Source organism: Scyliorhinus canicula, chromosome 10 (assembly GCF_902713615.1).
Source record: "Scyliorhinus canicula chromosome 10, sScyCan1.1, whole genome shotgun sequence".
Classification (NCBI taxonomy): domain Eukaryota; kingdom Metazoa; phylum Chordata; class Chondrichthyes; order Carcharhiniformes; family Scyliorhinidae; genus Scyliorhinus; species Scyliorhinus canicula.
Window position 1 is genome coordinate 98,667,812 of NC_052155.1, and position 17,728 is coordinate 98,685,539.

The 17,728-nt window shown below is 44.7% G+C and overlaps 1 protein-coding gene across 8 annotated transcripts in view; it reads left to right on the forward strand.

The window, feature by feature from the left end:
- The window catches only part of fam110b (family with sequence similarity 110 member B), a 189,985-nt gene extending 172,820 nt beyond the window's left edge, over positions 1–17,165 (forward strand). For 4 of the 8 annotated variants that reach the window (XM_038809407.1, XM_038809408.1, XM_038809403.1 and 1 more), the window contains one exon: positions 14,905–17,163. In XM_038809407.1, coding sequence (XP_038665335.1) covers positions 15,201–16,313 — 1,113 coding nt within the window. In that variant the 5' untranslated portion in view covers positions 14,905–15,200 and the 3' untranslated portion in view covers positions 16,314–17,163. Of the gene's footprint in view, positions 1–14,904 lie in introns of all 8 variants that reach the window. The other 4 variants (XM_038809405.1, XM_038809409.1, XM_038809404.1 and 1 more) reach the window with 1 other exon arrangement.
- The last annotated feature ends 563 nt before the right edge of the window (positions 17,166–17,728 follow it).

Consider the following 17,728-nt stretch of genomic DNA (forward strand, 5'->3'; position numbering starts at 1 on the left):
TCCTTCAGTACTGGTAGGGCAGCACGGTAGCATGGTGGTTAGCATAAATGCTTCACAGCTCCAGGGTCCCAGGTTCGATTCCCGGCTGGGTCACTGTCTGTGCGGAGTCTGCACGTCCTCCCCGTGTGTGCGTGGGTTTCCTCCGGGTGCTCTGGTTTCCTCCCACAGACCAAAGATGTGCGGGTTAGGTGGATTGGCCATGCTAAATTGCCCGTAGTATAAAAAGTAAGGTTAAGGGGGGGAGGGGAGGGGGGGGGGGGGGGGGGTTGTTGGGTTACGGGTATAGGGTATACGGGTATAGGGTGGATTTGTGGGTTTGAGTAGGGTGATCATTGCGCGGCACAACATTGAGGGCCAAAGGGCCTGTTCTGTGCTGTACTGTTCTATGTTCTATACACACTTGTGTTGCAAAAGCCATTTTACCTGAAGATTTAAAACTTTTAAACGTAGCCTGTTAATTAATGTAACTTCAAATTGCTACATAACAATTGTTTTTCTTTAATTATAAGCTTTTACATTCAGCGGGATATTGCCTGCCATCCAGCGAGGAACACTTCCTTTTAATAGCTTTATTTTTATATGTGCTAAGCTTGTAAATAAGCAAAAGTTGATCGATAGCTTTTGAAAAATGCTGACAGATTCTTAAAAGCTGGCAGCCCAAGAGCTGCCCTGACATTTGAAAACTAAGTAATTGTCCAGACTTTGTAAATTAAACTGTTGGAAAACACAGCAGCCCAAAATTCCAGGGAGTCCTTTTGGAGTGGATCTCAAACAAACCAAATTTATCTCCACCCATAGCTGTGTACTGATTCCTATCCCAGGGTCAGGGTATTTATATGCAGCATTAGGTGCAAAATGCACCATTAACAGGGCTAGTAAGCAGGGGAGAGATTGTGCCTGTCACAGCATTATGTGGATTCAGATTTCTGGCTCAACATTTTTAAAAAATTCTTTAAGTGCTGCAAATCTCCTAATGGACCAAATTCCCAGTGAAATTCTACTTAAATGCTCTGCTACTGTTATCAGGAAAGCATCATATAAAATTTAAATTCTTCCCAGTAAGAATGCTGAAAGCCAGGGGTGCATGAGTCCAGCTTTGCGATGGTGCAAATGGTGGGAACGGGCCACAGGACACAATAAGCTTCTCCAAATTCTTCTGCCTCCAGTTTTGGAATTTTTGATGAGTGAAGATAAGTGTATGAATACAGCATAACTGGCTCCCTGTTGTGAATTTAAAACACCTACCCAGGTATTGGCACTTCACTTAGTCCAGCAATGTTCCTTTACTCGCACCAGGAAGGAAGATCCAAAAGGCCGTGAAAGGCTGGACTAAATCCAAATGTTGAAGCCACATATGGTAACTGATGGTATCTTGCTCGAGTGGAGGGGTTCAGTTCCTGCTTCCCTCAAAAATTATTTTTAATTTTATTAAAAATTAAGGAGACAAGTCCTAATGCCCCTGATCCCAAATCCCAACGAGATTCACTTGTTTCAAATGGAAAATTTTTGTTTTAAAGTCGAGCAGGAGAAAGTCCATTATTCAACTGTGTATCTGCCGTAGAGAAAGAGAAGAAACTGCCTTAAAGAGAAGCTATGGGAGAAGATGAGGAAATTACGTCTTCGGGGGCTGAGGCTTCAATTTAAGCGCTTCCACCCATTCAATGAGATGCACAAAAGGGTCAAATTTAACTCAAATGAACATACCTCTGTGACTGATTTGCAATTTAAGTGTTCAATCTGATCTCCCGAATGCTCGAATCCTTAACTGGTCTGCAGGCACAAAGCCAGCACAGGAGGATCTACATGTTCGTTCATTTGCACAACTAAGCTGCAAAACACAGAATTCCATACCTGCACACAAATTGTCACTGTCTGCACTTGCACAGGACTCAGCAGATTTACACTTGCAGTGATATTTAATGGCTTTTTAAGGAAAAGTTGCCAAACATCAATCTTAAAGTACTGCCATTAAAACATGGATGGTCTGAAGAAATATATGAAATACTAATAATTGACAAACAAGCCTCATTCAGAGGTCAGCTGAACCAGCCTCCTCCTCCAACCCCAACCATCCCCCTTCCGTTCACACATTAAATCTGTGCAAATCTTTCAATGTTTTGTTCTATTCGCAGCAGGAGTTTTATTACATTCTATCAAACATGTTTGTTTTTCCTTTTGATATTATATTTTGTCAGCTGTTCTTATTGTCTGTGTAAAAAATTCATTTTTGTAGTACAGATCTTAGTATTGCTGAAAAAAGACATTTTGGTCATAGTCTTAGACTCATCAGGATAAGACTACAATGTAAGGGAAATCAACAAATTCATACTTCATGAGGGCTGATTGGTGGCAAGTGGGCTCTGATTGGTAGAGGCGTTGCCATGGAGAATGTACCAGTTGATGGTGACAGACTGCTAACTGCCAAGCATTGTTTTAAATCTAAACATGGCAGCTGCACTCTGGTCAAGGCATTTCCATGGATCCCCTCTAAGCTCTCAGAAACGTGGGCTGCGGTTCAGTGGCCTCATCATGCCCAACTTGGTGTTGAATCTGCCAGATTTGCAGCGCTCAAAACATCAACGGAATCACGCGAGGCATTGCAATCTGGATCTCACTCTTGCTGGGCGAGATCCAGGTGTGCATGTGGCTCATTTAAATATGCGTTCAGTCGATTCACCCTGAGTCCGGGATTCACCGGTCTCGCCAGGTCTCAACCGGTTGACGTTTGGTACTGGTTCACGAAGTCGATAACCTGTCGTGCTGGCACCGTGGGTAGGGTTGGTCTCGCTGGGAGGCCGAGGACTGGGCAAGGTCGCCCTGGCACCTGGGCTACTTGGCACTGCCAGCCTGGCACCCTGGCAGTGCCACCTTGGCACTGCTAGGGTGGCACTGGAAGGCTGTAAGGGGCACTGCCCGAGTGTCAGTCTGACAATGCACAGGTGCCAGGGGTGGGGACAGGAGGCCTTGCCCATAAGAGGTGGGGTGAGTGGGGGCTTGAGCACCATGGAAGAGGTAGGTTGGGTGAAGTGGGGGGTCCGGAGGCCGCTGTGAAGGGTTTGAAGGATTGGGGTTGCCTTTATAAATGGCGCCCCGATCCACGCGTAGTCTGCCTGAACTAGCAAGCTGATTTGCAGTGCAGGAACTGACTTAAAGAGTGGCCTTCCTTGCCGAGGCCAAAAAATATGGCACAGTACTGGTGAATAGCAGGGTCTTTTTCGGCGCTGCAGGCACCGAGAAACACTCTTAAACCTGCCGTTTAGTGGATATTTAACTCGAGCAGGTGCTGTTTAGCACTGGTTTCCACAAACGTGGACCAGACTTACTGGCACTTTAGGGGGAGTATCCCAGGTGATCAGGGGCCCCTAGGTGGCTGAGCTCTGCGTAGGGTGCTGCCATGACACCCCCCACTGCCAGCCTGGTACCCTGGCACAGGTGGTACTGCCAGGCTGTCAGGGACACTGTCAGGGTGCCACACCGGCAGTACCAAGGTGCCAGGTCGAATCATGCGCTGACCGGGGATCGTGCCCAGGGGTGCTCTGCCCTTATGGTGTGGAGTGGACTTAATGACCCCCTTATCAATGAGTTGGGCGTTCGGGGGTTCCGGAGCCGCAGTGGGAGGTCGCAAGATAAATGGCGGCCAAATCTCTTCCTGAACTGGCAAGCAGACCTATTAGTGCAGGGAAGGGGATCAAATGCAACCTCACCAAGGCCTAGAAATGAAGCAGAGTTCTATTTAATAGTGTGGTGATTCTCGGTGCTGCAAGTGGGAAGCACACAGCTAAACACACTCGACAGGGACTCTGTTTCATTTCCATTAAATCGCACCCTCTGCTGGCAGCCAATTTAAGATTCAGCCGGGGTCGCAGTTAGGCACATTTCCGTGTACAAAAAGCTACAGATTAATACACTGGGCCCTGTTCCTTGCAGACCAAAGGACATGTACACGCATTACATCTGTTTCTGCTAAACAAAATATGATTATTGTTTGATGATTCATTCCTCAGGGCATTGACCAATTGAGCTGCTTGGTTTATAGTCTCAAGCAGTGCGCGGCAGTTAATTGTCAGTAACCATCAACTGGTGCATTCTCCATGGCAATGGCTCTACCATTCAGAGTCTACTTGCCAACCAATCAACAGTCCCTTATCATACAGTATAAATTTGTTAAATTCTCTTTATATTTTACTCTTGCGAATGTCCTGATAACTGCAAGATGAAAAGCTTTGATTAAAAAAAATCCAGTTTTTGCAGCAATACCTTTGTCATTTCTTTTCTTTGGAACCAATTAAATATTGGTAGAAATCAACAAATGTTAATATTACAGCCGAGTACTCTGTGATTCCAATCAAAATTGACAAAAATAAATAGGATTTAGTGCTATCATTTGTTTGACTGTGATGTTTCTTATTCTTCACCTGCCTTGGCCATTATGGATCTTTCTGTTCTAAACCAAGAAATGAAGAGCATATTTAGTAGAAAGGACATTTACACACATTACACCTGTTTCTGCTTGACAAAATATGACTATCGTTTGATGATTCATTCTAAAGGATTGGGGTGACTGTTTACTCTCGAGTGTGATTTTGGCCGTAATAATCTTGAAGCTCAATTCTTGAAATAGAGTCAATCATAGGCAATTACAAAGCTGCCTATACACAAGCAAAAATACTCTTTGCCCATTATGCTTGGGCCATTCACTGTGAGAGCTGCCCATCCTCTCAAAGCCATAACTTTCTCTGCTTGGCAGAATAATCAGATTTTTACCCCAAAATATGTAACGCTCTGTAACTCAACAGCTCATTAACTTGGCTCCCAGTCCTCAATTTTAAAATTCTCATCCTTATTCTCAAATTTTCTATTGGCCTTGCCCCTCCCTATTTCTATAATCCCCTCCAAGCCCATAACACTCCAAAATATCTGCACTCCTCCAATTCTGTTTTCTTGTGATCCCTGATTTACATAGTTCCGCCATTGCCGTCTGTTGCCTTCAGCTTCTCAATCCTCCGCTCTAGAATTCCCTCCCTAAACCTCCATACCTCTCTTCCACTCCCTCTTTTTGAGATGATCTTAAAAACCTATCTCTTTGATCAAGCTTTTGGTCATGAATGCTGTTTTCTCATTCGTGGCTCATGGTAAATCTGTTAGTTAATGCTTTTGTGAAGCACCTTGGAATGTTACACTATGTTTAAAGATGATGTTGGAATGTTTTTTGAAAGCTGAGTGACCTCACATTACTGACTTCTCCTGCAAAAGAAATTGTCTTTCCCTCGTCACTTTGACCAAGCATTTAAGTTTAAAAGCCTCTTTAAATCTCTGTGCTGTATGGAAATTTTTCCAGTATTTCCAGCCTTTGACATAACTGCAATTTTTTTCTCCCCAGCATCATTCTGGGTAAATATCTGTCATGCAGCATCGTGCAGTAATGAAGGTTTTAATGCCATAGGCGGGATTTCTCCCCCCCCCCCCCCGGACCCGGCAGCATATTTTGCAGAGGCAACCCACCATTGACCAGTGGTGGGATATTGTGGTTTCACAGCTGTAAATGGGGTTTCCCATTGTTTGCACCCTCCACTGCCAGGGTACCCATGGCAGGGAGATTGCCATTGGTGTCACCAGAAGATCCCACTGGCCTGAATAGCCAGAAACCTTGGGCTCTTGTCTGTAATACGGTGCCAAAACTGCACCCAGTACTCTTGATGGTGGCTCAGATGTAGACTTCTATAAATTTATCTTTGATCCTTTGCTGTTATGTGTGTTACAATGACACAATTTCAGTGTGTGGTGCCTTGTGGGGAGTGCACAGTAAGAAGTCTTACAGCACCAGCTAAAAGTCCAACAGGTTTGTTTCAAACACGAGCTTTCGGAGCGCAGCTCCTTCCTCAGGCTGAGGAAGGAGCAGTGCTCCGAAAGCTCGTGTTTGAAACAAACCTGTTGGACTTTAACCTGGTGTTGTAAGACTTCTTACTGTGCTCACCCCAGTCCAACGCCGGCATTACCACATTGTGGGGAGGGGGGGGGGTTCCACACAGCATGTGGCAAATCCCTGAGTAGCAAACCTCAGCTTCAGAATCTCCATGCTAATCTGCACAAGCCCAAAATCCTGATGTTGAAGACAGTTTCATGGGCTATTGACGGCGAACACTGACAGCACATCCCAACTGAAGTGACAGTGAAGACCGTATGATTACTTGGTACTCCTGCATTAGGGAGAAGGAAATCTGTGTGTGGGTGTTTGATGACAATGAGATCAGACTTTGCTGAAATGACTGAGGGGTGTGGAACAGCTTGCCAATACTCTGCCTAGAATTGTAGTATAAGTAGATGAACAACAGCGAAGAGTGAACACCTTTAGAGAGAAAATAGATTCTTTAAAAGGACGGCTGCTCCGTATTACAGTGAATGAGATCACTGCCTATGTATTTTGATATTATTAAACCGTCTCAAAATTGGAGCAGAATTCTTCAGCACGGTGGCCTAGTGGTTAGCACAACCGCCTCATGGCGCTGAGGTCCCAGGTTCGATCCCGGCTCTGGGTCACTGTCCGTGTGGAGTTTGCACGTTCTCTCCGTGTCTGCGTGGGTTTCGCCCCCACAACCCAAAAATGTGCAGAGTAGGTGGATTGGCCACGCTAAATTGCCCCTTAATTGGAAAAAATAATTGGCTAATCTAAATTTAAAAAAAAAAAAAAAAAAAAAAATTGGAGCAGAATTAATGCATTTGTTCAAGTTGTTACAATGACATTATTTCAGTGTGTGGTGCCTTGTGGCGAGTGGGGGGGCGGGGGGGGGGGGGGGTCCACACAGCATGTGGCAAATCCCTGAGTAGCAAACCTCAGCTTCAGAATCTCCATGCTAATATGCACAAGCCCAAAATCCTGATGTTGATGTCAGTTTCATGGGCTATTGACAGCGAACACTGACAGCACATCCCAACTGAAGTGACAGTAAAGACCGGATGATTACTTGGTACTCCTGCATTAGGGAGAAGGAAATCTGTGTGTGGACCCTTTTTGAACCCTTTTTCTTACTGGACATAACTTGTGGATTTTCATCCACATGCCCAACAACTTGTACTTGGCATGGTTCAATTCTACCAATATTCTCATGCATGCTGACCTCGCAAACTTTGAACAGTTGACCATTAGTTTCAAAAGCTGATAACTCAAAAAATGAACAATTGAAAACAGCTCTGAATATAACCATACATGACAAAGTTCACTTAGATGTTTTAAGGTGACTAAATGCATTTGGTTGTATAGCATTGCATTCTGAAACCCAGTGGCTTTACTCATGCTATGTGGAGAAAAAAGTAATTTGACTGAGAATGGACATTGTAATTTAAGTACAAGCTGCCACTAGTCAAATTACAAAGGGCAAAACAAAGATCAAAAGCACACCAAGTATGTTTCCCATCAGTGGAGCTTGGATAGGAAAAATTATGGATTAAATTTAAGATTTGGCCATGAACTCCTATAGGCTCCAGCTTTTTAAAAAAAAATAATTTTTATTGAAATTTTTTACAAAATATATAACAACAAACAGTAACAAACAACAATAAAACAACATAATAAGCATAACACCCCCAAGACCGTAGCAACGCATATATCGAGCCCCCAAACCCGGTAAACAATGAGAGAATGTGAAAATAAATTAAATTAAATAAACATAGTCAACACCCCCCCCCCCCCCCCCCCCCGCCTTTCCCCCCCCCCCCCCCCCCCCCCCCCCGGTTGCTGCTGCTGCTGACCCAGTGCCCTATCGCTGAGCCAGAAAGTCGAGAAAAGACTGCCACCGCCTAAAGAACCCTTATACCGATCCTCTCAGGGCGAATTTGACCTTCTCCAGCTTAATAAAACCCGCCATGTCATTGATCCAGGTCTCCACACTTGGGGGTCTCGCATCCTTCCACTGTAGCAAGATCCTCCGCCGGGCTACTAGGGACGCAAAGGCCAAAACACCGGCCTCTCTCGCCTCCTGCACTCCCGGCTCCACCGCAACCCCAAAAATCGCGAGTCCCCAGCCTGGCTTGACCCTGGATCCTACCACCCTCGACACCGTCCTCGCCACCCCCTTCCAGAACTCCTCCAGTGCCGGTCATGCCCAGAACATATGGGCATGGTTCGCTGGACTCCCTGAACACCTGACACACCTGTCTTTGACCCCAAAGAACCTACTCATCCTAGTCCCGGACATATGGGCCCGGTGCAGCACGTTGAATTGGATGAGGCTAAGCCGCGCACATGAGGAGGAAGAGTTAAACCTCTCCAGGGCATCCGCCCATGTCCCATCCTCGATCTGCTCCCCCAGCTCCCCCTCCCACTTAGCCTTTAGCTCCTCTACTGACGCCTCCTCCGCCTCCTGCATTACCTTGTAGATATCAGATACCTTCCCATTCCCGACCCAGACCCCCGAAAGCACCCTGTCCCTCACCACCCTCGCGGGCAGCAAAGGGAAAGGCTCCAGCTTTTTGAGAGCTACAGACTGCAGAATGAATAAACTGTGTAATCACTTCTTCTGAGCGTTGGAACACTCTACATGATAGAATGCACAGCTTATTGTTTTTAATTCATTTGCGGCGTGGGCATTGCTAGCTAGGCTAGCATTTATTGTCCACTCCTAGTTGGCTCCTGATATTAGAAATATGAGATTACATATGTTTATTTTCAAAGTGGGATCTCGCCTTTCAGTTTCTTCTTATTTGTAACCGTCCGGAACATCGGATATGCATGTGGTGACTACTCGATTCGTCACAGTCTTTGGACTCGATAAGATCTCTAATTTTGTGAAGGGAAACTACATTCGCACTCTGAAACACTTGAGGTATATGTACCTTCAACAGAAACTCTTGAGCAGCTACAAAAATAGCTCTGACGATCATTACCATGCCTGTCTGAACCCACCTACAGCATTCAAATGCTAGTATTTGATGTGCCATCTGAACTTTAGTCCCTGCTGCATATCACTCATTGCTATCACTTAGACTCTCAAGTACAATTTCATATGACCAATTTCTTAAGTATAATGTCTCCCTGAGGGCTTCAAATAGTTGGTACACGATTGGTTGTTATTTCATTAAAAGCCAGCCTGATTGGACTGCTGTGCTTGTGTACGACTAATGTGCATATGCAAATAACATTTCTACAGTGTTAGTGCACATTGTGTTGTATTGCAAAAATTAGTTTTTGGAAAATCTCCCCAAGAAAAATATTTGAACCAAGCACCTTTTGAGAAATAGCATTTTGCATCAAGTGAGCACCACCTTCCCTCAGGTGACAGGAAAGCAGCTGAACAGAACAGCGTACATTACCGCAGGTTAGCAATGTTGTCACAATGTAAGCATAGACTGTCTCTGTGAAGGATAGCTGTTGACCCATGTACTGCCAGTATTTCCATTTTTGTTGATACCTCTAATTCACCCATTTGGTCTTTTTGATTTCTACACATGTCTATAAAGTAAATGTGCAGTGACCCATGAAAAACAGAGTAGCAGTAATTTTAACATTGGCCAACAGAACAAATTCCAGTGAATGTCAGGTTAAGGTAAGAGGCGAGCTCAAACATACCGCGCAGATAAGAAGAATTTATTTTTAACTTGGATATTCAAAATAACAGGAAGTTGCTAATCTCTTCTGAGTCCTTACTTGATATGCCACTTTGGAGTCCACAGGATACATCCAGGTAGCAGCTTGTTTACTGCTGAAAATATCAAATGTCCACCAACTTCAACATTTTTCCCCATAAAAGTTTTGAATGCAAATAACCATGGAAACGACTGAATGGGACAAGTTCTAAGTGCCGTAGCGAGCAAGATTTCCCATGAGCTCCTCGATGACTGCGTTGGCGAGCTCCTGACCACTATCAAATGGCACTTAGAAGGTCCACCACACTAAGAAAACAAAAAGGGACAGTCAATAGGGAATTAAAGGTGCTATATTTAAATGCCCGCAGTGTACGGAACAAGGTAGATGAGCTTGTGGCCCAGATTGTGACTGGCAGGTATGATGTGGTAGGCATCACAGAGACGTGGTTGCAGGGGGTTCAGGACTGGCAGTTAAACATCCAGGGATTTACAACCTATCGAAAAGACAGAGAGGTGGGTAGAGGGGGCGGGGTTGCCTTGTTAATTAGAAATGATATTAAATCAATAGCACTAAACGACATAGGGTCAGACGATGTGGAGTCTGTGTGGGTAGAGTTGAGGAACCACAAAGGCAAAAAAACCATAATGGGAGTTATGTACAGGCCTCCTGACAGTGGTCAGGACCAGGGGCACAAAATGCACCACGAAATAGAAAGGGCATGTCAGAAAGGCAAGGTCACAGTGATCATGGGGGACTTCAATATGCAGGTGGACTGGGTAAATAATGTTGCCAGTGGACCCAAAGAAAGGGAATTCATTGAATGTTTACAGGATGGCTTTTTGGAACAGCTTGTGATGGAGCCCACGAGGGAACAGGCTATTCTGGACTTAGTGTTATGTAATGAGCCAGAATTGATAAAAGACCTTAAAGTAAGGGAACACTTAGGAAGCAGTGATCATAATATGGTAGAATTCAGTCTGCAATTTGAAAGAAAGAAGGTAGAATCAGATGTAAAGGTTTTACAGTTAAATAAAGGTAATTACAGGCGCATGAGGGAGGAACTGACGAAAATCGACTGGAAGCAGAGCCTAGTGGGAAAGACAGTAGAACAGCAATGGCAGGAGTTTCTGGGAGTAATTGAGGACACAGTGCAGAGGTTCATCCCAAAGAAAAGAAAGGTTATCAGAGGGAGGATTAGGCAGCCATGGCTGACAAAGGAAGTCAGGGAATGCATCAAGGCAAAAGAGAGAGCCTATAATGTGGCAAAGAGTAGTGGGAATTCAGAAGATTGGGAAGGCTACAAAAACAAACAGAGGATAACAAAGAGAGAAATAAGGAAGGAGAGGATCAAATATGAAGGTAGGCTAGCCAGTAACATTAGGAATGATAGTAAAAGTTTATTTAAATACATTAAAAACAAACGGGAGGCAAAAGTAGACATTGGGCCGCTCCAAAATGACGCTGGTAATCTAGTGATGGGAGACAAGGAAATAGCTGAGGAACTTAAGTACTTTGCGTCAGTCTTCACAGTAGAAGACATGAGTAATATCCCAAAAATTCAGGAAAGTCAGGGGGCAGAGTTGAATATGGTTGCCATCACAAAGGAGAAGGTGCTAGAGAAACTAAAAGGTCTGAAAATTGATAAATCTCCGGGCCCAGATGGGCTACATCCTAGAGTTCTAAAGGAGATAGCTGAAGAAATAGTGGAGGCGTTAGTTATGATCTTTCAAAAGTCACTGGAATCAGGGAAAGTCCCAGAGGATTGGAAAATCGCTGTTGTAACCCCCCTGTTCAAGAAGGGAACAAGAAAAAAGATGGAAAATTATAGGCCAATTAGCCTAACCTCGGTTGTTGGCAAAATTCTAGAATCCATCGTTAAGGATGAGATTTCTAAATTCTTGGAAGTGCAGGGTCGGATTAGGACAAGTCAGCATGGATTTAGTAAGGGGAGGTCGTGCCTGACAAACCTGTTAGAGTTCTTTGAAGAGATAACAAATAGGTTAGACCAAGGAGAGCCAATGGATGTTATCTATCTTGACTTCCAAAAGGCCTTTGACAAGGTGCCTCACGGGAGACTGCTGAGTAAAATAAGGGCCCATGGTATTCGAGGCAAGGTACTAACATGGATTGACGATTGGCTGTCAGACAGAAGGCAGAGAGTTGGGATAAAAGGTTCTTTTTCGGAATGGCAACCGGTGACAAGTGGTGTCCCGCAGGGTTCAGTGTTGGGGCCACAGCTGTTCTCTTTATATATTAACGATCTAGATGACGGGACTGGGGGCATTCTGGCCAAGTTTGCCGATGATACAAAGATAGGTGGAGGGGCAGGTAGTATTGAGGAGGTGGGGAGGCTGCAGAAAGATTTAGACAGTTTAGGAGAATGGTCCAAGAAGTGATGAAATTCAACGTGGGCAAGTGCGAGGTCTTGCACTTTGGAAAAAAGAATAGAGGCATGGACTATTTTCTAAACGGTGACAAAATTCATAATGCTAAAGTGCAAAGGGACTTGGGAGTCCTAGTCCAGGATTCTCTAAAGGTAAACTTGCAGGTTGAGTCCGTAATTAAGAAAGCAAATGTAATGTTGTCATTTATCTCAAGAGGCTTGGAATATAAAAGCAGGATGTACTTCTGAGGCTTTATAAAGCACTAGTTAGGCCCCATTTAGAATACTGTGAGCAATTTTGGGCCCCATACCTCAGGAAGGACATACTGGCACTGGAGCGGGTCCAGCGGAGATTCACACGGATGATCCCAGGAATGGTAGGCCTAACATACGATGAACGTCTGAGGATCGTGGGATTATATTCATTGGAGTTTAGGAGGTTGAGGGGAGATCTAATAGAAACGTACAAGATAATGGATGGCTTGGATAGGATGGACGTAGGGAAGTTGTTTCCATTAGCAGGGGAGACTAGGACGCGGGGGCACAGCCTTAGAATAAAAGGGAGTCACTTTAGAACAGAGATGAGGAGAAATTTCTTCAGCCAGAGAGTGGTAGGTCTGTGGAATTCATTGCCACAGAGGGCGGTGGAGGCCGGGACATTGAGTGTCTTTAAGACAGAAATTGATAAATTCTTGATTTCACGAGGAATTAAGGGCTATGGGGAGAGAGCGGGTAAATGGAGTTGAAATCAACCATGATTGAATGGTGGAGTGGACTCGATGGGCCGAATGGCCTTACTTCCACTCCTATGTCTTATGGTCTTAGTCATTTTTCAGGCTCTTGCGAGTTCCTCGCTAGGCGAGCGCATTATTTTCATTACTGGAGAGCTGAGCTTGTTGACCAGACCTGCTCCTCCAAGATCGGGCTGCCATTTTGAAAGGGAGCTTGTGGGTCCCTGAAACCCACCATCCATGGCACCCCCCCAACACACACACATATACACATGGGCATTACACTTCACCCGTCACCCTCCATACCCCGCTCATCCCACCTTCCACGCGCATTGTTCGCCGCAGGCCCTGACCCATGGCAGTGCCACCATGACACCCAGATAGTGATGCACTGCCATCTTTACACCCTGACAGTGCCACCCTCACACTTTGGCAGTGGCAAGGTGCCAACTGGGCAGTGCCCAGGTGTCAGGGGAGGGACCACAGTGCCACCTTGCCCAGGCTCTGACCACCCAAGAGCCATCAACGGCCAAGGAGATTCTCCAAGTGCTGTTCCGCATGGTCCTTGTTTGTGCGGACCAGCACTAATCGTCTCTCGCAGGACCTCTTGCTGCTGGGCCGGTTTGATCCCCGGAGGCCATTGGATATGGCGATCATATCATTAATGAGGTGGCTATAGACCTGTAAGTGTTGAACGGAGAACGCGTGGCCGAGGCCACACACAGCCCCATTTTTTACAGTGGGGATCTCTGTTTGTCGGAACATCCCCCCCGTCTAGCAAGAGATCGGGACACTATATTAAATGACGTCCTGCCTGCAACCCCCAAACACCCACAGCAGTCAACCCCCAAACACCCACAGCAGTCAACCCCGGCCCGATCATGTGTGCACAGATAATGCCAGCTTGGAATCCTGGCAGTCTAACCTGGCACCTTGGCAGTGCCCATGCCATCTGGCAGTGCCATCTGGGCACCTTGGCAGTGCCAGTCTAGCACCTATGTAGCGTTTCCAGGCTGGCACTGCCAAGGTACTCAGGTGTCACCAGCAGTGCCCGGGCACCACCCTGTCCAAAGGGCATGCAGCTGGTGTCCTCTAATCCCTGGGAGACCCCCATGAGTGCCGTCTGTCTGGTCCCGGTATGTGGGACCAGTTTTTTTGGGTTTTTTTCTAAAAATATACTTTATTCATAAAAAACTCTAATAAACATTACAGAACATTTTAAATTGTTGTGACTATACATTTTCATCAAAGTTACACATTCACTTGTCTTTCTTCCATTCAATTGGGATGACATTACACACATATCTGTCTTTATGTTACAGCTCTTTCTTAAATATTTACATTGTCGTGTTTCTTTTATACATTGGAGTGTTGAAGACCTGGACTGAGGGGTTTTACACTGTTACCCACCCCTCGGTGTACATTTGCTGGTGAGACCTTACACAGTGGTCTTTCCCCATTGCGCTTTGGCGGCAGCTGCCCCAAGCTTGAGTGCGTCCCTCAGCACGTAGTCCTGGACCTTGGAATGTGCCAGTCTGCAACACTCGGTCGAGGACAATTCTTTGCACTGGAAGATCACCAAGTTTCAGGCAGACCAAAGAGCGTCTTTCACCGAGTTGATGACCTTCCAGCAGCAATTGATGTTTGTCTCGGTGTGGGACCAATACCAAACGGTGCTTGCCCGAGGTCTCTGACGCAAAGGGGTGAAATCCCAAAGCCGCAGGGACCTCGGGAATCTGCACATTAGAGTAAGGCTTGCTGCCTCACTCTAATATGCAGATTTTCTAAAATGTGATCACGCCCATTGTGGATGGATTCACATCACAACGTCTCGCAAGATTGTGTTGAATCTCACGGTGTGTTGAGAGCCAGGTAGATTCCGGGAGCAGAGTCTCTGGCTTTCAATGACTGCACTGTGCCGCAGCGAGCAGTGCAGGTCATTTTTGGGAGAATGGCACCTGGTATAAAATTTTGGTTCTACTTTAGCTGGTTTCTGAGAGGTTATGTTACAAGTCATAGTTGACACACTTGATTTAGGATAGCACACCATTATTAATGCAATTTTTCATTTGCATGTCTCTAGATTATTTGCTGCATTCCGTACTAGCCAGCTACTGCAAACTCTGCACTTTTTATGTTTTGTTGCTGTAGACTAGCTGTGTGATATCACCCAGTAATACTAACATATAGTTGGTTATTCTGTGTTTCAGATCACTGCTTGGAGTTGCGCATAAACGAACAGACAAGTCTCCCACATCTCTTAGTCACCTTAAAAAAAATCAGCACAGCAGATACAACCTTGTGTCTCGTGACCCTTTGTACAAAGGCTGATTTTAAAGAGAACATAGTGGTATTTAATGAGCTATGAGATGAGGCCCTGCTGATGATATTTGCAGCATAAGACTCTCCCCCTCTTCAGTCTGCTTGAAATACATGATTCAACACAGTGTATTTGGAGTTACTCAACACAGATTCCAAGACGGCTGCTGGGGACAGGCCATCGAGCATGCCTACAGAAATGCTACAAGCAGATAGCATGGTCAAACCTGTTGGTTCGGCAACTACCTTTACGTCAGCTGTTCCCCTTCGCATACTGAATAAAGGGCCAGACTATTTTCGAAGGCAGGCAGAGCCTAACCCTAAAAGACTCAGTGCGGTGGAGCGGCTTGAAGCTGACAAAGCAAAATATGTAAAGAGTCAAGAAGTGATCAATGCCAAGCAGGAGCCGGTGAAACCAGCTGTGCTGGCAAAGCCGCCAGTCTGCCCAGCAGTCAGGAGGGCAGCAGGTACCCCGTCACAAAAGCTATCCAACAATCATAAGGCAGACAGCACTGCAAAAAGAGAAAACTTAAATCTAGAAATTTTGAAGAACATAATTAATAGCTCAGAAAGTTCCACCTCAGGATCAGTACACAAACACAGCGCACGGAACTGGCCCCAGCACAGACCTGCCTCCACAGAAATCAACAGGCGCACGTTTGCAGAATCTATTCAGGTGTACAGTAATCAAGGCCATAGTAGTCTGCAGGGAGGCAACCTGAACGTAACCAAACGATTGTTTGAAGACCAAGTCAGTGATTCAGCTCTGCATATTTCTCACAGTTCAGCAGATGTGAGGCGGGTTGTTGAAGGGAAACCTCTAAAACCAATACCCAGCAGCAGTTCTGCTCCTCCTGTTCTACCCAAACCTAATATTTCAACTTGTAATGTACCCAAGTCACCGACACAAACCACCCCAGACTTGTCCACCAACCCAAGCAGGCGACCATCGCTACACCGCTCCAAATCTGATCTCAGTGATCGATATGCTCGTGCCAATGCAGATGTGGAGCGGTTCTTTAACTACTGTGGACTAGATCCTGAAGAACTTGAAAACATCGGAATGGAAAATTTCACAAGGGCAAATTCGGACATAATTTCCCTGAACTTTCGCAGTGCAAGCATGATTAGTTCAGATTGTGAGCAGTCACGACGGAGCAATGATGACCTGACAGATGATGAGGAAACCAATGATCGTGTGCCATATGGTATTTCAGCAGTGGAAAGGAATGCTAGAGTGATTAAATGGTTATACAGTTGCAAACAAGCTAAGGAATCCCAGAAAATATCACATGTTTAAGAAAGGGACAGAAATTCTGGTTGAGTCAATTTATTTTTTGCATTTTTATTTTTGTCTGTGAATCTTTTAGTTGTGAAGAGTTGTGAAGTCTACTGGGATATTTCTTGCAGATCTCAATCCCACTGTCTTGCTAGCTGTATGTTCTCTCATTGCATGCTTATCGACTTGAGCTCAAAACTGGCCTATACTTCAGAACACATGAAGACATGGACGTTTCAACTGTATTATGATATATGCCTATATACATATGTATTGATCAACAAGAGCACGGGGTACTATGTCCACATTTTATTGTACATTTCAAACAATTATATATGAGAACAAATGGTCTTTACTGAGGCAGAAACTTCATTCGTAAATAAATGTAATCAGGGCAAAAGAAAATCATCTGTCTGCAGCATTGCGACGGCAGTCATTTGTAGCTCACCTTGGTCTTGCAACGCTTGGTACAGCCCATGTAACCTTTAATAGTCCCATATATCCTCTAATAGCAGTGAGTTGTCTATAATGTTTCTCTGGAAGCTGTCCAGTTTAATGCATCAGCACGGTACAGCTCTGACAATCCATGTCTTCCAAATCTGCTTCAACTGCCAGTCTAACTGTCTGCTGTAATGTGGTGCCGAGAAGTGAAAAGTACAGCGGGTGATCTCATTAAATTGTTCATTGTTGCTTTTTAATATACTCCAGCGCTGCACTTCATTTCATTAAAAGACTTGCCTAAGCTGATGGGGGAACCAGAATTCTTTTTGTATTATATAAATTCTGTAAGAGTTTGTAAATATGTTAAAGCTGTTATCAGATCTGTAAAGAAGAATCTGTTATACTAATAAATAGTTTCCAGTCCATTTGTCATCCTTCTTGAATTTAGCTTTTTCATTTATGATGCCGATGTTGCTTTAGTTTTAAAGCAAACGTTTTAAAACAAATTTACAACATTGTGACTTTTTTTTACTCTTATTGTAGCTTAATGGAGTGACAGTACACTGCAGACAATGTGCAATGATGGCTTTAGTTCATAATACTTCACATCAATTGCTTGGTATTCAAACCCTAGAAATATATACGGCTCTTAATAATTATGCTCACCACTGTAATATTATCACTTTTAAAGGTTGCAGTGAGATTCAAAAGGTGTTGCAATGTAATACTTTAAACCTGCAGCAAAGACATGATTGCAATTTGAAGCCGTGTTCAAACTGTGCATGCACTAGGACTTTTTGTTTTATATTTGTATTTTTGGAAATTATATATTTATGGTATGACGTACTTTACACTTATTAAAAAGGGGTAAAGGCTACACATCTGCTTTGCATGGGGCAGGTTATCTCCCATGTGCATCTTGCTGTATTCACAATCAACTAAACACTTAAGCCATTTTACGATCCATATGCAAGCTGCAATGAATTATAATGCAG